The following is a 24,531-nucleotide window of genomic DNA, read 5'->3' as shown; positions in this document are numbered from 1 at the left end:
TCTTGTTTTATATGACAACTTACTTTCACATTTATCTCCTGTAAATCCAGCAGCACAGTTACATTTATAGCCGACAGTCTTGGTTGCATCCGCAACACACGTTGCACTGTTCCGACACGTGTTGCCTTCACAGGGGCTGGTAGTCACTATGTCTAAAGATTCCAAATGTACATTTTGAACACAAAAACGCATTAACAGTAAGCATTATTATTTTTTTGGCCTGCAAACATTATTTCTTTTAGAATTTATTTTCAGTTTTGACAGAGTACTAACTTTCACATTTATCTCCCGTGAATCCTGTTGCACAATCACACCTGTACCCGTCTGTTTTGGTTGCGTCCGCAACACAGGTTGCACCGTTTTGACAAGTGTTGCCATCACAAGGGTTGGTAGGCACTGGGGCTTTAAAAAAATATGAACTTTTCGTTAATTATGTGTTTTATATACAGTGGTTATGCGATCACGAAGATTTAGAATAATCGTTGGTATATATATTTTACCCTACAATGAATGGTGTAAAAAGAAAACTATTATTTATCAATTTCTAAGTACTTGTATATCAAAATTTTGGAACTGAGTGCCGTTAAGTGATAATTACTTGTTTAACTGTAGCACTCTGCTAAAACAATTAACTTACTGTCACATTTATCTCCCGTGAATCCTGTTGTACAATCACACCTGTACCCGTCTGTTTTGGTTGCGTCCGTAACACAGGTTGCACCGTTCTGACAAGTGTTGCTGTCACAGGGGTTGGTAGACACTGGGGATTTTAAAAAATGTGAACTTTTCGTTAATGATGTCTCATATGCAGTGGTAATTGAAATCTACATTAATTCGTACGTTAAAAAGATGCCAGAAATTATCCCTATTGCGCCTAACAGTATTTCAACCTATGAAAAAATTTCCACAGCAATTTTCTACCAATCTCAAAGGCAAGGAAGTGCACAACGCACATTGCAAATGAAATTAAATTGTAAATTATTTCAATTCCTTATAAGTATTCCAAGGAATATTGTAATAGCTTTTGCTTAACCTTTTATGATGCTTCTCTTGGGAGAAAAGCATCAGTGAGTCTCTTGTTAACTTTGACATTACTTGAACATGTAACATTTATACATTCATGTATGTTATGTACGGGTAATGTTTTGGACTTACCATCGCATGTATCTCCCGTGAATCCTGTTGCACAATCACACCTGTATCCATCAGTTTTGGTTGCGTCCGCAACACAGGTTGCACCGTTCTGACAAGTGTTGCCATCACAAGGGTTGGTAGGCACTGTGGCTGTAATAGACAATGAGGATTTTGCTTATAATGTTCATTTATGTCCACTGTACAAATGCAGTGGGTTACGGCGACAACTGTGTGCTATCGAGAAGTATATATGTGAATTAATTTTTGCACCTCGATAAGTGACTCTTCGTATAAGCAATGCGAGGGTTGTCCCAAAATAGCGTTGACAAGTGGTGTTATTCAGTATGTCAAAAACAAATAGTTAAAATCAACATAATGAAATGGAAATTGCAAGGAAAAATACTTTCAAATGAATAAGAAACCAAATAAGAAATGCATTTACATTTGTTAAAAATTCTTTTATTTACCCAGAAAATGTTTTGGCTATAACAAAACTTTTAAAGTTTTTATAGTGCATTTTGTAACAAGTTGAAGTTTAAAATCGTAATAAAACGACGACGTCAGCGTTTTGGCGGCCGGTAACTGATAAAATTTCGTTCAACATTTTGGCATCCATTTCTTTCAGTCGGTATTTCTTTTTTTTTCAATTTTGTTAGACTACTAATTGAATTAAATAATTAACAAAATTAACAAAATTGCTCAGAAATACATTTGTGAATAAGTCTAATTCACAAACGTATTTCTAAGCAATTTTGTTAATCTTATTACTTCAAAGGCCGCTTAGGATTTTGAGGGGTGTCAATTTCAACTGTTATCCTCCCAAACAGGCACTATTTAATTTGTTATACTGAATGTCTTAATTTTTAAGAAAATTTCACTTCTTTTATATAGGAATAACGTGAGTTCTACAGCGAACCGTACGCGCATAATTTTCCTGCATGTAACAATTTTTCATGTTACCCGTTGCTAACTGCGTTGCTAACGCTGAGGGTAATAGAAAGGATTATGAACTGCGTCTTAACCAATCAGATTTCAGTATTTAACAAGAAAGTATAACAATACAGAAATATCTCTTTGAAATTATCGAAAAACGATCTTTTAATCTTAAAGACCAAGTTAGTCTTAAATCACGGAGAAAATAATTACCACATAATTAGTTACAAGTAGGTGCTTGACAATAATAGTTAAAGTTGATTAAGGGGTAGCTGCAGGTCTGTTGCTCTTGGTCTGAAAAAATTGGAATCGACGACATGGGAGCCCATAGTAAAAAAAACTGCAATTTACGGCGCACAAAAAATTGCGCTAGTTTTGGACTAATTAATCTTGTTCAAATATGGGCGATTAACCCCACATAAATGATCTTACCCGTGTTTAACAATGTAGGCAGATACATTTACATGTAAAATTAATATTATATGTTTTAGTGATTGACCGGCACTCTGCACTGCTAACTTTCACTTTCGACTTTGTTCACTTTCTTTCACATTTATCGCCAGTAAATCCTGCAGCACAATCGCACCTGTAATTGACAGCTTTGGTTGAGTCTGCAACACAGGTTGCACCATTTCGACAAGTGTTGCCTTCACAGGGATTGGTGGTCACTGGGACTTTAAAATAACAAGAGATGTTTGTAAAACACTTATGCCCCCCTCCCTTGGAAACATCCACAAAGAAAATCTGCCAATAACTGGAAATGTTCTAAGTCCAAGGAATTTAACTCTGTCGAAAATTGCTCTATCATACCCAAAATCAAACTTGACCTAGATATTATTTAGATAAACCTGTATACTAAATTTCATATCAATATGTGCACCATATGCAAAGAAAATGAGCAGAAACTGCAAATAACTGGAATTTTTCTATGTCCAAGGGCCATATCTCTGTCGAAAATTGCTCGGTCGTACCCAATATCAAACTTGACCTAGATATTATTATGATAAATCTGTATACCAATTTTTCATTTCAATATGTTCATCCTCTGCGAAGAAAATAAACGGAAACTGTTGGTGGACCGACCGACCGACAGACACCCACACCGACAGACAGCAGCAATGCAATAAGCCCTCCCTTCTACGAAGGCGGGCATAAAAATGACATAAAACCACAAGAAAATGCATACTGTGTAGTGTTGCATTGACTTGATTGTATATCCTTTTATCTTGTTTTCAGTTTCAATGAAATACTTACTTTCACATTTATCTCCCGTGAATCCTGTTGCACAATCACACCTGTATCCGTCTGTTTTGGTTGCGTCCGCAACACAGGTTGCACCGTTCTGACACGTGTTGCTGTCACAGGGGTTGCTAGTTTGGGAGTCTAATTGCACAAAAAAACCAATTATATTTGTAAATGATTTAGATAAACAAATAGTTATTTACTTGATACCGTTTTCCTAACGCCAAGTTTTACAAAAATTTGCTTTGATATTTCTATACTGATTATTACGCTAACTGTTTTGCATTCAGGTCACTTGGCATAAACTTTCAAGCTCGTTTTAATCCATTAAATGTACCACTTTTTAAATTTTCTATTAAGCATTGCAATATTGCAGATCGATTTATTTATACCACAACAAACAAAGAAAACCCATGATTAACATTGTTCTTTTAATTCATATATTTATACATGTATGAATAGCCAAAAAAATTCCGAAGTAAAAACATTGCATTGTTCATTTTTAGTTATTCAGTGCAAGCTGCAACTTTTTGATACGTGATGTATTACTAAGTAAATCTGTTTTAATTCATGGAATGCTAAAAAAAGTCTTCAGACTACAATTTATCAAAAATATTACAAAGTCGGTACGAATCAAAGCAACAATATACAAAGCAGATAGCTTAAATTTATGAGTAGGTGTGCATTTCGAAATTAGTCACAAACTTAATTTGTTTAACATCTATACCAAAATTTCTATGAATTGAATTGGCCTAATAAGAAAGTGCCTTCTTTCCAGGACGAAAAGATTCGGACTTACTTTCGCAGCGATCTCCAGAGAATCCTGTAGGACAAGTACACACGTACTTAGATCCGGACGGTGGGTTTGATCCGTCACAGGTTCCGCCATTTATACACGGATTTGGACTGCAGGGGGTGTTAGTGCCTGGAATGTTAGGAAATCGCTTCATTAAAGGCAAAAACAGGTTTGCTAAATTCTGAATTAATTTCAATAAATATGCACACAGATTTACTCACTTTCCACTTGAATATATACGTTTTTAAACAATGTCAAAACATCTAACTTACTCGTACGTTTATAATAGTACTAATAGTACTGCTTTGTTAATACTTGTCGGATTATTATGCTAGACAACTTAAAGAAAAATTCTTGAAAGACTTTTAAGCTTGAAGTCGTGTATTTAAATTCTGAATTTTGTGTTTCATTAATCATTATAAAGCTGAAGATGTTAATAAAATGAATAATTAACCTAAATTTTATGAATTTTAAATTGTAACTTTTTATTGCAAATGAATTCAAAATTATTAAAATCAATAATTATCGTCAAAGAATCTACATTCTAAGGAAGGGATTGGAGTCATGATCATCAAACCTGCCCGCAGGTTTTTTTGTACTTTTGTTCACCCATTCACAGACAACACTCGCCATCACAGTTAGTAATATGACCCCCTCCCACCCCGCTCTTCACTGAAAGACGTTGCGCGCAGAGAAACCAGTAGAATCTCACGTGGAACCAATTTTTCGATGCACGTGTTTTAACTGACGACATAATAATGCTGTTCATGTACAGGCAGAATAAAATTACTCTGTTAGGTGTCTTGCTTTTCTAAATCAATATTTTTAACGACAATTTAGATGGCGCAATCTGAAAGAACCGCAACATTTGATTCTGCATTGAAATACCACAGATAAAGTTAGTTCGATTCTGTACAAGTACATGTTGCAAAAAATGCATCTTACCCTGATCTGAGATAAAGAGGGTTAAGTGCTCAACAAAATTACCACCGCCATCCAGCATTATTAATTATATGCAACAACAGAATACCATACACTTCCTATATCTTTATACAAAGCTCTTTTATTTAAGGAGATTTATATGGTCTAAAAATGACCACGATCATCTAGGCCTTTTAAATCATTAATATGTTTTACGGTGCTACCGTTCTGGCGAGCGCAGCAAGAATTACACATACCTTGCATCATTGTCAACCTAGTGTTATTTAAGTATCACCGAACGTCAAAGAATTTTTGAGAGAGTATTGCTCTACAATGAGTATGCCAAAGGTACTAATTTTAATGGCTATGATACATACAGCGCAACACCCCTTGTAGGTGTGTAATTTCCCACCTTTAAATTTAATGGTTTGACTATATGCAATATCTACATAAATTTTTTAACTGTTTATTTTTTCTCTTTATTCCTTTTTGTTTAGTTCAAAATGTCCTATTGTTTATTTCCTGCCTACTCATATACTTACCTGCCTACTGTACATGCATGCACAATTAGCTTAAAAATTGAGTAAAGTATGGCTCTTGCTAGTATTTATTTATATAATCTCTATGTAAAAAAATAAATAAAAACAAATCATATGTCAATGAGGCAGGTATCGCAGTCTATACTGAAATAGCTAGTAAACGCATTACAGATGTTTGATCCACCTCTAAATTTATCGCGGGAAATATAGAGCGAGAGCACTGTGACGTCATCCATGATTTGTTCGTCTTTGTTTACGTATCTCGACTCAATATACGAAGGTATGGAAGCATGTAACAAATTTCTTGAGTCTCGCCAAAGCATATGCGGTACTCAAAACGTGTCTTCAAACCTTAAGACACCGTAAATTACGAGTTAAAAGTCGGCCATTTTTGGCATAGCACCACGGGTGAAAACATTAGAGAGCATTATGGGACGTAGACAAAAAATTTTGTTTGATGAACTGTAGGTTTAGCTCGTTCTTTTTCCCGCGCACACTGGTTCTTAGAGCTCGCTTCGCTCGCCGGCGCTCCGCGCCGGCGAGCTGCGCTCGCTATTAACAACATCAACAACAGATTGCAACACACAAAAATTAAGATATCTTAACATTTCACAATTAGCCCAATTTTATATATATATATATATATATATATATATATATATATATATATATATACGCCTACTTGAAATGAGCTTGACGAGGCGAAAATAAAACAGGAGCGAAAATTTCACTGGTTACAGTACTACACTTACAGAGACCCGGACGGAGAGAGATGTTGTCCACTCCTAACAGCTGAGGTCCTATGACACCTTCTATGCTGATCTGTAAATAAGTCACCCACTCTTACAGCAGATTTAAGATAAGGCAAACAAAATAGAAGTACAAATCTAGAAAATAATGCTAGCTACATAATCTGTAAGTTTTAGCATGATTGTGTGTCGATGTCTGATAATACAGAAAAGCGAATTTAGTGAAGCAAATAAAAAAAAATGAATTTACATGGAAAACTTATAAAACCAATTATAAACGAACTGCATGCAATTGAGAAACTCTGTCAAAAGTAATTGATAGACTTTGATAAATCTCAAAGTACAAAAAGCATTATATTGCATTGAGCCCATGCGTGGATCGGAGGGGGGATTAGGGGATCAAGACACCCCCCCCCCCCCGGAAAATTCAAAGTAATTGAATTCACATAGAAAAGTTTGCGGGAAAGGCCTTGGAACCCCCACTTCGAATATCATAGATGACCTTTATAATTAATTTTTTCCCTTTGCGAGGTCAATCTTGGATCACACGGTGTTGCACCATGCAAACAATGTCAATATAAAAATGGCACAAAGTAGTCAAAATTTTTGTTTTTGAAATTTTAAAGTATTTACAGAGAGCTGTGAAAAATATAATCATTAAACCGACAAAGGGAGAAAACATTTATGAATATACATATAAAGGTCGTATATTTCAACACCGGAAATGCACGGACAACTCCATTTTCAAGATATTTGTTACATATATCATACCATGTTAATCATTAAAATTTTTATGAAATGCAATGAATACTTTTCATTACCACTAAGTTCTCAACAGCTTCTATAGACACCGTCTCCGTCTTCCAGGAATAATTGGTGGTCGTTTTCAGGTTCTTGACTTTAGTTTTTGTCTTTCCGGTTCCTTCCATGTACACGTTGAGTTCGGTTTGAACGCCTCTATCTTCGAAACTCCCGAGAGAGTAAACGAACGACAAGCAGCGGTCAACAGCTGAAATTCAAATCACGTCCATCAAGTGTCACAAAAAAGCACCATAAAGAGACATGCGCAGATCTAAAGAGGGCCGGGAAATCTGGACCCATCCTCTCTAGAATTTTTAAAAAATTTAAAATTTTAGATTCGAGCATAAATCTTTAGTCTATATTTACGCCTTCAGTTGACTAAACAAAAACGGAAACCCACGGTTGATTGTTCCTCTAGAAAGATGCGAAATCAAACGTGGGTTTCCGACGATGTAAACGTATATCAATAAGAGCAGTCAAAATAAATGCAAGTTTTTCATTCAACTAGATAACCTTTTTGTAAATTGTCACATTCAAGTGCAAGCTTGTGTATGCATTTGTTTTAAATGATAATATTTATGCCCCTGAATTTCTGTATAGAACATGACAACGTTGCAAAATTCGAAACTAAAAGCATTTGATTCTCTGGTTTCGTGTCGAAAAAGTATTATCATATTAGACAAAACAAAGGAAAAGCAGTTGCAAATCACTAAAGACTAATTTCTCTTTACTGATCACAGACAGTTAAGTTTATTACATATCATACAAATTTAACTTTTACAACTCTTAAAAAAATATAACTTTTTTTCAGTCATTATTGATGTCTCAGTTCCCTTCCCTTTTTTCCGAGTTTTAAATTTATGATTTATAAATAATTCTTACTAATAAAAGTGTTCATTATCAGTATATAAGAAGAATAAACATTCAGAGGAAAATTATATAAAAAAAAAAAAACCCACACAGATTTGTACAGTAAACCCAATTTGTAAATTAACGAAGTTCTTGCTATGATTTTTATTTCGCAAAAATTAAAGAATTTTTTTTTTGGAAAATACAGCAGCTATATACAGTGGACTTGTATACCTGTAAATCTAGCGGTGGTTTTGAGAACAGCCTTAGACCCATAATCCCATTGGACGCTATCATAGTATGGAGTCATCGTAAGAAACTGATACCCACTGCCACGAGTTATCGTTCCTGCCGAACAGCCACTCCAGCTACATAGCCTCTAAAAATAGACAGAGTTTATGTGTAAAGAATGTACTGTAAAAAAATATACTCTTAACCAACTTTTATTGGCGACGACTTTATTTTGCGATTGACCGGAGATAAAGTGTTTTGTAGAGATAAAAATTTTTGCGGTTAAGTTGTCGATTATCTAGAAAATTATATGACAAAAACATAATATGAGGTTTAGTTAATAACTAACGACGAATGTCTCGTAAACCTCGCTATAATTTCTCTCACGCGAATAAAAGTTGTTTTACAGTAATTGATACTGTATATTTGAATTGGCAGTCAGTCAAGCTACAGTACATACATGTAGTAATTACAGAAAACAAACATGATAAGATTTGATAGAGTTTATTAAGATGTCAAGCTATTCCAGCTACATAGTAATGGCAGAAATTATTAGTTTTATTTTCGCGTCGCAAATTTTGCGAAAATAAAATAGCGTAACCTTATTACTTGCGACAATCATTTTAGCGATTTAAAATTGTTTTTAAGCGTTATTATTTCTGCGATGTTCATTATGTACGATACTCAACTGATCGCTAAAAAAATATAACAGATATACTGTTATCGAGTGCAAATTTTTTTTGTAAGATTCGTTAAAACTGTGTCGTTGTTACTGAGTATCTAACTAAACATGTATGCTGATTAATTTCAAACAAAAAATGCGTTTGCAGTAGAAAATTCAAATGATGTTATTCTTCTAATTTTCTATTGATATTAAACTTAGTAATTTTGCTTGTTCAATCTGAGGACTCTCATATGAAAGAAAACACTGTAACAAAGTGATGTCCTTTCTTTGTGCAGGTAGGATATTTTTTTTTTCTGTATTGTTGAACAAACAGTTACATGTTACAAATATAATTTAAAAACATTTTCCCTCAATCACTTATTGTTTCTCTTTTCTGTGTATATGCACGGTAAGATTATCACTATAAATATAGTTAAAACTGAAAAAAACGCACTTACTGTAAACCAATTTTTATTCGCGGCGACTTTATTTCGCGATCAACTGTCGATAAATTGGTTCGCGACGACTAATGTTCGCGACCAAGCCTTATCCAGACCTGTATTGTTATAAAAGCTATAGACAAAGGATCGGTTCACGGCGAGAAATATTCGCGACGACAAGGCTCTCGCTAAGCTCGCGAAAATTTCTCGCACGCGAATAAAAGTTGGTTTACAGTATATACATGTATATGTGTTAACTTTATAGGAGTGTTATAAGTTTACCGTGTTAAAACTCCACAGAATGTCTGAGGATGGGTCCTGGTCAAATACACATGTCCCAAAGTCCTCTTCAAGGTTGCAAAAGTTATAAGATGGCGCTATACGGAAAGAAAAATGCAAGGTATTATTATTATAATATATTTGTATGAATTTGTGCTTAGCAATATTCTGTCCGAAAGTACTATGATAAAAAACATTACTTTATACATCATTCTGTCAAACAACGCTGACGCGGGTTATGGTTTTTTTACCGCAATTCCCGTTTCCTTCATACTTCCATGAACCACAAAAGAAATCTTTTTTATTGTTCAAACTCATTTACCTCTGAACTCGTCGCAGTTGTTGCCTGAGAGGCCATTTTGACAGGAGCAGGTGTACGATCCGTCACCACTTCCCTCGGTACAGAGAGATCCTGTTTTACAGGGAGAACTGATACACCCTGTAAACAAAGAAAATAAAAATTGTAAACACAACTATATAATAACTGTATCAAAAAAGCCTCTTTTACCTAGAGAAACATAGTTACATCCTGTAAACAATATTAAAGAAATATAATTCCCGTAAATCCATTGCATAACCAGCAATACGGAGAGAGACTCTTTTACAAGGAGAACTGATACATCCTGAAAACACAGAAATTTAATTCCTGTAAACACAATATTATAAATAACTGTGGTGAAAAGGGCGCTTTTTACAGGGAGAACTCGCACATCCTGTAAGGAAAGAAATATAATTCCTGTTAACACAACAATATACAGATTCTTATGTCCGATATTTTTTACATACAGAGTGTTGAATGCATATCCAATACAGATCCCTAGGTACAGAGAGATTCTGTCACAGAAAATCAGTTAATTTTGTTTTCCAAATACTACTCCACAGTACTGAACAGTATTTTTGGTATGAAGTAGAAGATACAGAGCATGAAAGTTTCAAAACTTTCTTAAATGTAGCTCTAGACATTACAAATAATATTTTAGGTAACCTAAAATGCAAATTTAAATCAATTGATTTTATTTTACTTTTTACCAGTCTATACTATTGAAGAAAAACTCATTTACGATGATGAATGCATGACATGAAGAATCAAAATTCAAAACGATGGGGCACGAATTGACAAGGTACCTGATTTCACGGCTTCCACTTTGACAGTGAAGCCTGCCCCGGGTGTGTGAGACTTTTGACTGTTGAATCGGATCAGGAATGGGGACGCCTCTCCTGTGTTTGTCTGACTGTAGGTTCTCGGTGTCGTAGATTTACCGCATATTCTAAGATAACGAATATAATAAAATACTTGTATACATGTACTTAATATACAATGTAATATTATTTTTTTCTCCGTTACATTGTATTAAGCTTATACCATAGGAGTATGTCAAGTAGATTTTCTATACAATTTATCATAAAATCATTGTACCTAATCAAAAGCAAATAAAGGTTGTTTTATTTTCTTCGTCAGAGTCATGACCTTTTGTGATAATAATGGGTTTATTATTACTCGAAGTAAGACTATTTCGTGTGATACAGGAAATGTGCATCAATGTCTTACTCTTTCCCTTTATCCCCTATCAGATAGTATCGTAGTTCTATCCAATGGTAGCAGTCGTTTTGGCTACTGAAGGGAAGGTCAACAGAGGTCACGGTGGCCTTAATCAGGGAGTCGGACTCTGCCTAGAAACGGAAACCACCAGAATCTTCTGAATACGACTTAATATAATCCATGTGGTGAGAATTAGAGAAGTCGTGGCCGCAAGAGTCTAAACCAGCTAAAGTTGAATAATCTTGCAATAGTTCTATTTTTTTGGCCAAAATTTATTCTATGACAATTCAGGATCTTGGTTAAAAGATGCATTATACAATCAATAATTTAAGTAATTAAAAATGAATCAGTGGACGGCATTGTAAACAAGTAAACAACTTAACGGAAAACATCTTTTAAACATTTCAATACTTTGATTTCTAAATATTGTAACCAAAACTGATAAAATTTTAGGACCATAAAATCATGCTTATTCACACCCTTTAACAATGAATTAGACGCAAGATTGCCACTTTCGAACAGTTTAAACATATAAAAAAGAGAAGGTTAAAATTAACAGCGACTAAAAAGGTTAAGGTGAATATATAAATCTTTTTTTAAAAAAAAACATTACGTCACACTTCCGTACCTTGACAAGCCAAGTACATGTTTTGCCTGAAGAGTATGACGTCATAGTTATTTCCTCAGAACCTCCATTTGAAAGATTTATGGTCCTACCACACCCTAGAAAAAGTACAGTAGAATTCACACATGAAAAGTGGAGAATAATAATGTTGAACTTGTTTTACATTCAATTATGAAAACATTTACACATGTCAACTGGTTGTTCATTGCTTACAGTGTTTTAAAGTCTATAAAACCAATTCCATTATTCATTTGACGTGGAAGTACCAATAAGTACTGTAGTTACCCTTACTTTTACACAACATTCTCTAGTGAAAACAATAATTCTCCAAGGATAGTATTTTCTTCCGAAAAAACTTGTATTCTTTCCGAGAATATATATAGTAGCTTCCTGTGATTACTATTTGGATTCATAAATGATTAAACAATAATTTTTAATAAATCTTATAGGATGTAATAGATAAAGCTAGAGGTACAAAAGACACCTCCAACAAGTACTTTCAGTACTTTGATTAATGGTTATTCACTTTTCACTGACCTGCATCTGTATCGAGTTCCTCACATGTTGCGCCTTTGAGACCGGAAGGACAATGGCAGTGGCACGTGGATTGGTCCAATGCCTGCATTCGGAAACCCCCGTTCTGACAGGAAACCGTACAAGATGCTATAAAAACAAAGCCAAAGCCGTTACAGGTGAATGTTAACGGTATGTTCGGCTAGTCGGATAATTGTATAAGTAAATAAGTAATTTCTTCTATAATGACGAAAGAATATACTAGATAAAACACGTGATTGCGGCATATATGTTTGACAATTACCAAGTTATGAACAAATCCTATTTTAAATGTGTTTAAAACTTGTTCAATTCTCAGCCTCTGTTAGTGATTGAATGATGTTAGTTACTCTCTCTCTCTCTCTCTCTATCTCTCTCTCTCTCTCTCTCTCTTGTTCGTTTGTTCGTTACTCCAGTTTTTATTGGACGTTGTATTCGTTTTATGTAAAAATATTCAGAACTCACCGGAAGGGCAGCCATACTCCTTGTTAACTTCCGCCATGTCATAGAAAGACAGGTCATATTTGCTCTCCGATATCAGAAACTCGAGGTTTTGATCGGGTATGGTCATTGTGGCTTTTCCATTTGAAGTAAATGCCTGCAATATAATTTGGACATAAAACTAACTTTTGTAAATAGGATATTTTTCAGTGCTACATACGACTGATAAATGGCGTTGTCAGTGCAGAAAGTACCTTGCACATTATGTCAAAGCTCGTTGACGAGAAATTTATATTTATTTGTAGCTATTTATCATACCCATATTAACCAGCAAGATTGCATTTTATTGTCCTTTTCTATTTCTCGATTACGTTTACTTAGTTTTGTGTTTCATTTCACTTATCTCTTGACTGTGACTTGAGTTCAAAAACCGTCCGACGAAACCCTCTTCTCTGTAACCCCCTAACCCCTTTATTGACCCATTTCCTCATCTAGAAGCATTGTGCCCAGCATAAAGATCATCGGGAATTTCCGGCAGAGCTCGGAAAACACTCTTAATGTAAGAGTTACTCCCCATGCATTTAAAGTATTGATAGAAGATGAATATTATCTACATAAATGTTGTAAATTTTACAGTTGGATTTACTAAATTTTAGATCCAGTCTTAACTTGAAATAGATTGCCAAACCTGTTTTAGGTTAATGAAAGAATGAAGCTATCGTGGACAACTAGGCACAAGTAATACATTCGAGGTTATGTTCCGCTTGTAAGAAAGGCATGACCATTTTCATTTTCCGCTTGTCTAGAGGACCAGCAACTCGATGGGTTTTTTTTTTCATAAACCAATTCGTATCGCTACTCGACGTTTACTTAAGCACAAGTTAATGATTAAGAGAGCAACTACAATTGCTGTAATTGCATCAACGCTTCTGTAATAGGGGATCGTCTTGAACACCAATATAATACATTTAAGCAATCACAACTTTTCGGGCCAGTTCGGCAGAGATCGGAAAAAAAACACGCTCTGTCGGAAATGTCCGAGAAGTTACGATTGACATTTTAGTAGCTTTTCCGAGCTCTACCGGAAAAGTCCGTGAAGTTTTAATTAATTTGATTGTGTGCCACTACATCAAGTGAGAAATGACCTACCGTCAAGTGGTACTGTAGAATGGAGGCGTAGTCGTACACCTCGTTGTTCTTTGTATGCGCATTGAGGGCGTACTGGTCGTTGTAATTACTGACGATATTCTCCCAGTTGATCTTCACGAAGTATTTCCTCCTGTTTCTCTGCTGCTCGTGAAGTCCGCCCATAGCATGGTGCATTTCATGTAGGACTACGTATTCCTTCAAGTGGAAGAAGAATAATGTAAGATTTAGTTATTCACAAATCAACCTTATTGCATGTATATTTAAGGTGCATACACTGTATCAGTATTTTCATAATAATAATATAGCTGTTATTTTGTATAAAAAAAAAAAAAAAAAAAAAAAAATTACAACTTGACATATCTACTAATTTTAATCAGACTGCGTAAATTTATCTTTTGTTTAATATCAAATAAATATTTCTGTGATAAAATCACAAAGATGAAGAATTTATAATGAAATAAAACTATACAGGCAGAATATCAAGTGACGTAAATGTAACAATTGTAGCTCATGGGTGAATAGGTTTGTAAATAGTTCTATCAAGTATTAATTATATTATTTATATGTAACAATTATTGAACTAGACTATATACGATGTTTTAAGAGAATAAACGCAAACAAGCCATTAAATATAGTTGCATCCTCAGTTTACTTATGTTCATCGGACGCGATCTTTGGAGAAAAAAGGTACTTTTCTTTCTGGTTTCTTACAGCAATTTTTGTATTTTAAGGGTTTATAACTTTGTCATAATTTGACATCCATTTTGCTTATAATATCTTGATTGTCCGTCACTTCCGGTCCGCTCAAACGGCATTTTTGGAAAATTGCGATTTAAAAAATTTTCAAATTAAAAAATTTGGAATTTTTTTTCATCAAAATATGTTTTAAACTTATCAAATTTTAATATCAGCAGGTCGTCAGTCACTTCCAGTTGTCACCGGAAGTGATTCAAAAATTTCGATTTGTAATATTTTCAAACATATCCATTTTGTAGACATTTTTGTGCTGAATACAAAGCTTAAATCTGTTTTAAAATCGAACAACGCATTGCAGAGATGTTGCAGTTTGAAAAATGACATTTTCCGGAAATCTTAGTTTTGCAATGTAGATTCAAAAATAAGTTTAAAAGAAAAATAATATAGTAGCTCGTACCAAATCTGATATGGAAAATTGTTAATTTGTACCTTAAATATCTCGGTTTTATAATTTGGTCGTCCTGTAAATTTCAAGTTTTTGTTAAGACATATATAAAATTATTCGGGCTTTTAGTTAATTCGTTCGTTTAATAAAATAATTTTATTTTAACGACTTTGCCTAATTAAGACGGATCTATTAAATCTTAGATTTGAGTTGTGCTTGTAAAACTTTCTCAAAGTTGCCATTTTCGCCATTAAATAATGTCGTTATTTTAATTTAACCCCCAATTTATTAATATGAATTCATATTACATCACAGAAAGCCAAAATAGGGAAATGATTTTTTTCTGATTAAATAGTAACACACATTTGTAAATACTAATTATTCAAAAAATAAATGCTTTTCTTAAATTGATCAAGGTCTCGACCAATCAATAAACGGGGCGTATAGATTTAAACCCTGTCAGTATCTACAGAGCTATGAATGGCAATTGTATTTCGTAAGATATAGAGGGAATCATACTCGGTAAATGTAAATATGATGATATGCTTACATCCAAGCAGCCTTCCCCTAAGTTAAGATCCTGTCCGTTATCCCGTTTAATGTTGCCAACATATGAATAACACCTATTAATCAAAAAATAGAATTAGGTAGCTTTCATTGGCGGAAAACACTGTAATACAAGTATATAATTATGCAAACAAAGCCACAAACTGGCACAGAAACTATTCGCTTGTGGCCAAGAAATATCATAGCAGCACTTCATACATGCATTGTAATGTAAACGTGTTTCTCATCAACGCTTAAAGCTAGATTTGTCCATTTTGGGCTGAATAGACTTGACAGCCTTTTAAGTTTGTACATTTAGACTTTCCAAATAAATTTTAATACAGTGATATTACCAAATATGCATCGGACACCACCACCCCCCTCACCCCCGGAAAAGACAAATATCCCTCAGAAACCCCATTTTTTCTGGATCTGCGCATATACATTGTACCGGTGGTTAAAAAATATGATAAAATCACAGGCACTTGAAGTTAAAAATATGATCATATTTTGCCTTTTAGAAATGTTGAAGAGCAATAAAGTAATTTGACATAATACATGTAGATGATTTAAGTATCAACTATTTACCCATTCTGGTTCCCCGTGATTTTGACGAAATACTGGTCTGCACTAGTTTTGGGTCGCCATTTTACGCATGTTGTCCTGGAAATGTTTGCAGCTGTGCTCTCCACGAGGGCGAGAGCTTTGCTATATCTGGAACCTACCAAATACGTGAATACGTGCTGAATCGATGAAATACATTAACTAAGGGACGAGCCTATGAGATCTAAATACATGAAATCGTGCAGAATCTATCAAATACAATAACTAAAAGACGAACCTATAAGATACGTTAGTACGTGCTGAACCTATGTAATAAATTAACTATGGAGCGAGCCCATGAGATAAGTGCATACGTGCAGAATCTATACAATACATTAACTAGGGTACAAACCTATAAAATATGCTTATTTAAAAAGAGCTAACCTATGTGACATGTCAATTTAAAAATGCAGAACTATGGTATAAGTTAGTAAATACGTTATTATATATAGTTATTAGTGAAAACATTCTAAACTTTTGAGTGAAATGCATGCTACGTGCCGTGCAGAACCCATGGTATAAGTGAATAGATGTACATGAAATCCTAGGAAATACGTTTACTAACCTACGTGACATGTCAATTCAAAAATGCAAAACTATGGTATAAGTAAATACGTTAATACATTTTTTAGAGCATGCTATCATAGTTCATATGTCAGAGATAAATTTAAGATAAACTGTAAGAAAGCGTCATCCCAAATCAATATGAATTATCCCCAATGAATATCTATGAAAAAAATGAAATACCAAAAGTATCCGCAGATAACTCATACGGTATGACGCCATCTGACCACAGGACGCTTTTGGATATACCAAAATTACGAGTTTCTATAGCCTGGAGATAACAAAAAAAACAAAGAAATAAATGGTTAAGGTACAAGTTATTAAGGTATGAGTATACTCCTTTAGTAAACTAGTCCTAAGCTTATATATATTTTATTTGAAAGTTTTATGAACAAATCCGAAACTAAAACTGAAGTTTACGAAAATATCTCTTTAACTTTACAGTTTCGTTATCTAACAGCAAGAGTAATTATCATGGTGAAAATTGTCTCTATTTGAGAGGCAAAAAAGTACCTTAGAAATCGTTTCGGGTTCGTGCGCCCGCCTCTTTACGTTCATGCGCGGATCTAGAGGGAGGTGGGGTAGGGAAGAGGGAGGGGGGGGGGGGGTCATACCCTCTCCCCCATGGTAAATTTTAACTCATCATTAAATTCATATAGTAAAATTACCAAAAATGTTCCTAGGAACTCTCTCTCTCTCTCTTTCTTCCTCATGGCAATCAAAATTATCCCACCGACCTACCCCCCCCCCCACTTCCCGCGCATGACAGCTACATGTATCCTCACCTTTTTGATCCCGACGACTGGGGGTACGGGGTGTTTGTCCTTGCTGTCATCCTTCTCTTGTTCTTTGTTCGGGTGGAGGTTTTTCGGCTGTGATGAAAAAAAATTCCCAAGTTAATTGTAAGAATATCTTCTATGGTCGTAAAATCAATACCAATGTTTCCATACAGGTTTTGATACGCTGTATTAAGATAATGTATCCCTAAGCATAGCCTCTCCGTTTTCCTGTCGAAATTTACATTCATAAAATAATTTTTCAAAGTCTAAAATCAGATCATGGGTTCGAGTTCTAAGGAATGAATTACGACAGTAACTTTTTACCTCTGCATGTCTTGAAAAAAAAAACGTGGTATAGTTCTCTTCATTTTTAAATTAACCAATGGTTCGCTAGAATGTGCTTCTATGTGCACTGAATAAAATTTGTTTCGCAAAATTCATTTGGGATGATCATTCATGGGTAGGAGAAATACAGTTGCTAAGTTTAAGACCATAAAAATGAACAGGAGCATAAAAAAATATCGAGTTCGGGCAAAAACAAAAATGTGCATTGCCCATGAAAAAAGGATACAAAAACGGTACAAAATATCGTTTAAATAAATCGCTTCTGATAAGGCACCTTACATGTATTTCGAAACCAAGGAATGTATATTGTCGTAAATGTCTTATTTAAAGTGTTGTAATGTTAAATTAAATTACATGTATATGCTTATTTTTTGAATATCGTCGGTCCCAAACACCAGGCTTTGCAAACAAATTATCATATCGCGCTAACGCGGGATATTCAATTTGTCTGCACGACATTGTTCATTATAGGACCGACGATATAAAAAAATTAGCATTCAATGTTTAACAAGTTTTCGTTCGAACTGAGAGGTTGCGTATCCTATAGATCAATGCAAAATAGACACATGTAACATTAAATAAATAGTGCCTGTTTGGGAGGGTAACTGTTGAAATTGACACCCCGAGACAACCATTGTCAACCGACGCGAAGCGGAGGTTGACAATGGTTTTCGAGGGGTGTCAATTTCAAAAGTTACCCTCCCATACAGGCACTATTTATTTTATTATACTGAATGTCTTAATTTTAAAGAAAATTTGATTGCTTTTATATAAAAATGAAGTGAATTCTACGGCGAACCGTACGCGCATAACATACGCGCATGCAACAATTCGTTGTGTTACCCGTTGCCAAGTGCGTTGCTAACGCTAAGTGTAATAAAACGGATTACCAACTGCGTCTAAACCAATCAGATTTCAGTATTTAACATGAAAGTATACTAAATTTCAATATTACACTGTACGTGTCTGACCTTGACCTCTGGCCTTTACCTCTGACCTTGACTTCTTACCTTGACCTCTTTGTTCCCGATAAGCACGCTCTGGCTCTCGGCTTCTTCTTCGTCGCTCGGGCTCAATTCATCCTAAACGAGTCGGTTGACGAATAAGTTAATAAATATAATTATGTAGTTTAACGAGGCCTTAACATTTACCATCTTCCACATTTATTTTCAATTGTTCAAACATAAAATTTTTAAATTACTGACATTACGGAGAAAAAAATTATAGCTTTTCAAATGAATGCTAATGACATTTTACTGGGATATAAAATACTAGCTGGAGGTATGTCAGGCAGAACAATTTATAAATAAGTGATATTATTTATCATATTTTATTACTATCTCACATGACTGAACCCACTTAGGTGGAATGGGACACCCGTCGGTATTGATGTCGATAGCAGAGCATTATAATCAAAATACTTTCTCAATTTTAAAATGCCTAAATATTTGACCAAAAATATATCTTTTATATTATTTTGGGGTTTTTTTCAAAAGGTAAAAGTTATATGAGCAACTCGTGCCTTAAAGACTCGTAGCTAATCCTCATAGCTATTGCGCCACGGTGTTATAACAAGATGGATCGTGATAAGGCTTGGTCTGGCTCCGTCGTCACCAATTTTCCTCAAGTCAATACTCAGCCTCAAATCTGAGGTATGACCTCAAGTTTATGCACTTTTCATTACAGGATTTGAGTTAAGGAATGAGTTGAGGGATTTGAAAATTTTGGTGACGGTGGAGCCTGGTTCTGTATACAGAAACCATTTCGGAAAGGAAAAGAATGAAATTGTACGTGATTTTATTGTTTATATCGGTAGGAAGTACGTCAAAATATGGAGATGTCCCACACTGACTTAAGACACATTCTCATTGTTAAGTCTTTTAGAGCAATGCTTAAATTTAGAACAATTATTACAGCTGAATTACCCGTTCTAAGGAGTTATCTTGTCCTCCGTTTGACCTCAATCGATCATCTGTATTAACGCTCTTTTTGCTGATGTAATTTTCAAGTGCGCGTAAAAAGCTGCGCAATTGTAAATCTGAAATGGAGGTACATGTATATGATTATGTATATATCATATAAATGGAATACACGAAGAATGCATGTCTGAATTGATTGTCCATAAAATTGATAGATACTATTTAGTACTTTTTAATTTCCACATCATATACGGATCGGCATATATAATTAATACATAATAAATGATACAAACTTAAATGAGATTTTAAAAATTAAGAAATCAATTTGCAAAAGTAAGGTATGTGTATTTTGTTTTTACGTCTTGAAATAAACTGATTTATACAATGTATTGGAACATGCTAAGCATTGGCAAGTATAGCAGTCCTGTCACATATGGGTACAAGATGACATCATTAACGTTTTAAGAACAGATAAATATCAAATATCAAATTCTCATAATTTTGAGCACAACAACCCCCCCTCCCCTCTCTCTCTCTCTCTCTCTCTCTCTCTCTCTCTCTCTCTCTCTCTCTCTCTCTCTGTCATTTTTAAGTGGGTTTCTTTAAGTACGTAAGTAAAATGTTTGGGTTCAAAAAGTCAGCTCCTGTTCTTGGAATAATCCCCTCTAAACCCCCTTTATGTCCCACTACATAGTTCTGCGTTCCGTACCATAGGCGCCCTCTATCTTAATCGATGTATAAATATAAAATTTATCCCCACTACACTATAAAATCATATAAAGCATAGGCATGATTTTTTTTAATAACCGAAATATAGAAGGGGAACGCTTATGTTCCGGATTTAGACTCAAAACTAATGCGAAAACTATTGTCCAATAACGGTGCGTCATGATGTCTGCGCTTCGACAATCAAAGAAACGAATACTTGTTTATTAAGTTACAGAGATGGCATAGAAAGGTTTTGCGCAGGTAACACAATAACGTACCCAAATACCTTTAACAAGCAGAGGATTTAAGAACGCAACTCAGGCGTCCAATTCCATTATTTCTTTTTTACTACGGATCAGGACGTGTTCATGCAAATGTTTTTCTTTTTTAAATTGAAAACTGATAGGGTTTGTTGCACAGACACTTGTTTCGTATGCATGTTTATGTACATGTGTCCAACCCCCCCCCCCCCCCCCCGCCCACATTACCCTGACCTATAGAATAGGTCCTCTTTTTTGACACATTTTTGACGATTAAAAAAAAGGAAATACGTCTTAGAAATGCAATTCAAATCAATTTAACATAATATTCTTCACAGGCGAGCCTTTTTTTGTAACCCAGATATTTCAAATTAAAAAAGAACAATTTTTTTAATTTTTTACGGGGATCTACAATGAAATATTCTGACATTTAATTTCCATTCGGAAATTCTCGGAACACCTAACGCAATTTTTCAACATTGTCAGCCAAGACTTTTCTTTCGTTTGCAAAGCTTATCCGTTTAGCATTTTATTTTCAAAATTGAAATTGTCAAGTTGGAAAGAGTGCATGTTTCAAAGAACATATCTGAAGACTTTTTTCTTACATTTGTTAAATATCGTCTGTATCTTTGATAAGGTTGAGATATGTCGCATTTATACTTTTACTTTTTGGATTATTAGTACCGTATATTGTCATCTGTTAATACACGTTTTGGTTTTTCATACGTCTGTATAAACTGCCGAAATGCCAGCTGTTGTGGATATTTCATGTTCTCTATTGTCCATACAGTTTGTTGTTTTCATATGTTTGTGTTAAAAAATAAAGTGTTTATTTATTTGAAAAGTAAAATGCAAATTCTGGTGGCAAAAAATACCTGGTTTAAAGGTAGCGATCATTGCAAAAAAAAAATTATGCTACCATGAGTTGTGTATTTTTCTTGGAATGTCTGTCACCTACATGTACATACATGCATATTCTATGAGCCACCAAAAAAAAGGTTTATTTCTTCAATTTTTCATACATAATGTATGTCCACCATCTATTACCTTATGTTATAAAAGATAATTTGTTCTACAATTTTAAGTCAAGAAGCTTAGTTTACAATTTTAAGAGCAAACGTGAAGTAGTTGGGTTTATCCCGCGTATAGTTACACCTATACAAAATGTAGCGCCATTAACAAATTAATTAACAATATACCGTAAACCAATATTATTTCATAATTTTCTGGAGACAAATTTGTTTGCGACATCCAATTTTCGCGAGTAAGCCGTACATAGACCCATGTTGTTATTACAACTATACGACAAGGGCTGTTTCGCGACGATAAATATTTGCTACGACGAGGCTCTCGCGAACCTCGCCAAATTTTCCCTCTCACGGATATTAGTTGGTCTACAGTATACAGTTGTTAACTGGGGTCTCAGGCAACAGTTGATCTGTCGGACCGACTCGCAAACTGTTGCCCAAGGCCGTAGGCCGAAGGCCGCGGGCAACAGTTTGCAAGCCGGTCCGACAGATCAACTGTTGCCCGAGACACAGTCAACAACTGTTTGGTTATACCCCTTCTAATCAATAACTCGTTTTCGCGGAAAATAAGACGTCACCGCCGGTTAACAGTCTTTTTTAACAGTTCCAATCCAACAGTTCCAGTCCAACAGTCAAAATGGTGGACTTTTTTATATAGAGTTATATATAGTAACTGTTTTACAGAGGTATAACAATATATTTAACTATGTTGTCAATATATCTATAGTAATCAAATCTTTATGCCTTATTTGGATTTGATATTGTAAGCAGTCATTTTATGCACATCCATTGTCATAATGACACATATGTGAGTGACTTCCTATTATAAGATTATTTGTCAATTATTAGACATATACATGTATCATTTTAAAATAAAAAGGTATGTTTCAAAATACTTTGCAAAAAGGCAGTCGGCAATAGTTGGTTTTATTTCTTTTTTTAATTTTTATGCATTAACAGTGTTAAGAAACAAACAGGGGTTGCGACATATTCATGTAAAATATGTAAGATGAATAATTGGAATAATCAGAAATAATGATAAAAAATTAAAACAGGGAATAATTTAAAAGAAACAACAGTTCCATGTAAAGTTATCTTTTGTGTCAAACAGACAAACAACAAATGTCTTCAAAAATAGCTTCTCTTCTGTGATCATCGGACATTGTCATTTATTCTAGTCCCTTTAGTTATAAGTCTGAAATATCAACCCATTGGTTGTAGGCATTTCGAAGTGAGACCTGTAGCCTCATTTTTTTATTGTATACAATGCTGCATGAAATGTGTTGATTTAAATCAAGGCGTTTGATAAAAAAATTGAGGTTTCGGGTTTCTGAAAAAACCCGACGGCACGAAATACATGTTTGTTAAAGGGATCTAAACACGATTTTGGATGAAAATTTAAATTTTTAACTTTTGTTTATAAATTGGTTTACTTGTGTAATTTGAATGATTTAACAAAATTTGAATGTTGGAAGTCAAGTTCCAAGCGAGATACAGAGGAAAGAAATCGTTGTTCATGTTTTCTAAACAATTTGTTCACAACTAATTTAAAGTAAAGAAATTGCCATTTCTTTGACAAAATAACTTGTGCAAACAAGACAAGCTGATTTAATGTATTCATAAATAATTTCATCAAATACAAAATGCAAAATTAGATTGAACTTATACCAATACAACACATATGTAAATAATAACAGGACTCGAGCTTTGTTTACAAAACAAGGAATTTTAACCTCTGCATCTCGCTTGTAACTCGACGTTTGACTTTCAAATTTTGACAAAACATTAAACACATCCATATTGATCGTTTTTTTACCTAAAAAATGAAAAAAATGATGCTCAAATCATGGCCCTATGAATCTGAATTATATGGGAATTTAACCCGTGAATAATGTAATTAAAGATATAATAATACGGTAATAAATATTTGCACAAAATTTTATAATCTTTCGTAAAATGCAGAGGTACAAAACCTATTTTAATCTTCAATAAGCATTCATAGTATGTGTGATAATAGACCTTTATCCGTTAACTTATTCCCCCCACCCCCCCCCCCCCACCCCTTTCCCGGATAATGAAAGAAATGCAATTGCAAATCATATTACTTTAAGCACATAATACTATTTATCTGTTTTACCTTCTGTCGGAGGCGGCGGCGGCGGCGGACTAGGTTTGGCCATTGCGAAGAAAACCCCCAGGGCTAGGAGCACAGCAAGACGTAGAAGTCCCTTCATGGTTTGTTCCGAATCTGCGCAATACTGGACCCCAGCCTTACTTACCCAATCCTATTTATATACAACCCAGGTAAATGAAGGTGATGGGATTTTTTGTGTGTGTTAAAACCAACGAGGCGGACCTTCGATACGGCAACCCGATCTTTAAGTGCAGACTGAGATTTACGGATGGCCGAAAACGCGATGTTTGTTTTGATTATGCCAAAAACCGTGACCGGCGATGAACTGTGATTGAACCATTTTTAATGATAATAGCAAATTGCCGAAATAAGTTCCAAATTCTGTATATATAAGGCAAAGCAGGAATCTATAGCATCTTATCAACTTTAACATTTTTTGTACCTGGTGTTTTTATATACAGTTTTATGATTGTGTTTTTATATACAGTTTTATGATTTATCCTACTTTGAAAACTTTCTTTTTATGAATTTACTTATACATGTACGTTCATGTTTGTACATGTGTTTATATCTGCATATTTGCATCATTATTTAATTATATTTACATCCACCCAGTATG

General features: G+C 34.4%; 1 protein-coding gene across 5 annotated transcripts in view; it reads right to left on the bottom strand.

Annotated features, from left to right (window-relative positions):
• Positions 1-24,097, bottom strand: part of LOC105337955 (neurogenic locus notch homolog protein 1) — a 193,902-nt gene extending 169,805 nt beyond the window's left edge. Inside the window, exons 1-24 of one of the 5 annotated variants that reach the window (XM_066069198.1) lie at positions 23,916-24,097; positions 19,789-19,901; positions 18,874-18,945; positions 17,525-17,611; positions 16,923-17,010; positions 16,161-16,293; positions 15,577-15,649; positions 13,886-14,080; positions 12,761-12,893; positions 12,281-12,406; positions 11,747-11,841; positions 11,128-11,249; positions 10,704-10,846; positions 9,901-10,017; positions 9,582-9,676; positions 8,199-8,343; positions 7,136-7,323; positions 6,318-6,387; positions 4,109-4,234; positions 3,322-3,450; positions 1,156-1,284; positions 638-760; positions 274-402; positions 24-152 (exon numbers count right to left, since the gene is read on the bottom strand). In XM_066069198.1, the coding sequence (XP_065925270.1) occupies positions 24-152; positions 274-402; positions 638-760; positions 1,156-1,284; positions 3,322-3,450; positions 4,109-4,234; positions 6,318-6,387; positions 7,136-7,323; positions 8,199-8,343; positions 9,582-9,676; positions 9,901-10,017; positions 10,704-10,846; positions 11,128-11,249; positions 11,747-11,841; positions 12,281-12,406; positions 12,761-12,893; positions 13,886-14,080; positions 15,577-15,649; positions 16,161-16,293; positions 16,923-17,010; positions 17,525-17,611; positions 18,874-18,945; positions 19,789-19,901; positions 23,916-24,012 (2,857 nt within the window). In that variant the 5' untranslated portion in view covers positions 24,013-24,097. The remainder of the gene's footprint in view (positions 1-23; positions 153-273; positions 403-637; positions 761-1,155; positions 1,285-3,321; positions 3,451-4,108; positions 4,235-6,317; positions 6,388-7,135; positions 7,324-8,198; positions 8,344-9,581; positions 9,677-9,900; positions 10,018-10,703; positions 10,847-11,127; positions 11,250-11,746; positions 11,842-12,280; positions 12,407-12,760; positions 12,894-13,885; positions 14,081-15,576; positions 15,650-16,160; positions 16,294-16,922; positions 17,011-17,524; positions 17,612-18,873; positions 18,946-19,788; positions 19,902-23,915) is intronic. The other 4 variants (XM_066069203.1, XM_066069194.1, XM_034462738.2 and 1 more) reach the window with 4 other exon arrangements.
• Positions 24,098-24,531: the final 434 nt, after the last annotated feature.

This window comes from Magallana gigas, chromosome 1, assembly GCF_963853765.1.
Source record: "Magallana gigas chromosome 1, xbMagGiga1.1, whole genome shotgun sequence".
Taxonomy (NCBI): domain Eukaryota; kingdom Metazoa; phylum Mollusca; class Bivalvia; order Ostreida; family Ostreidae; genus Magallana; species Magallana gigas.
This window is presented reverse-complemented; position numbering and strand designations above follow the sequence as displayed.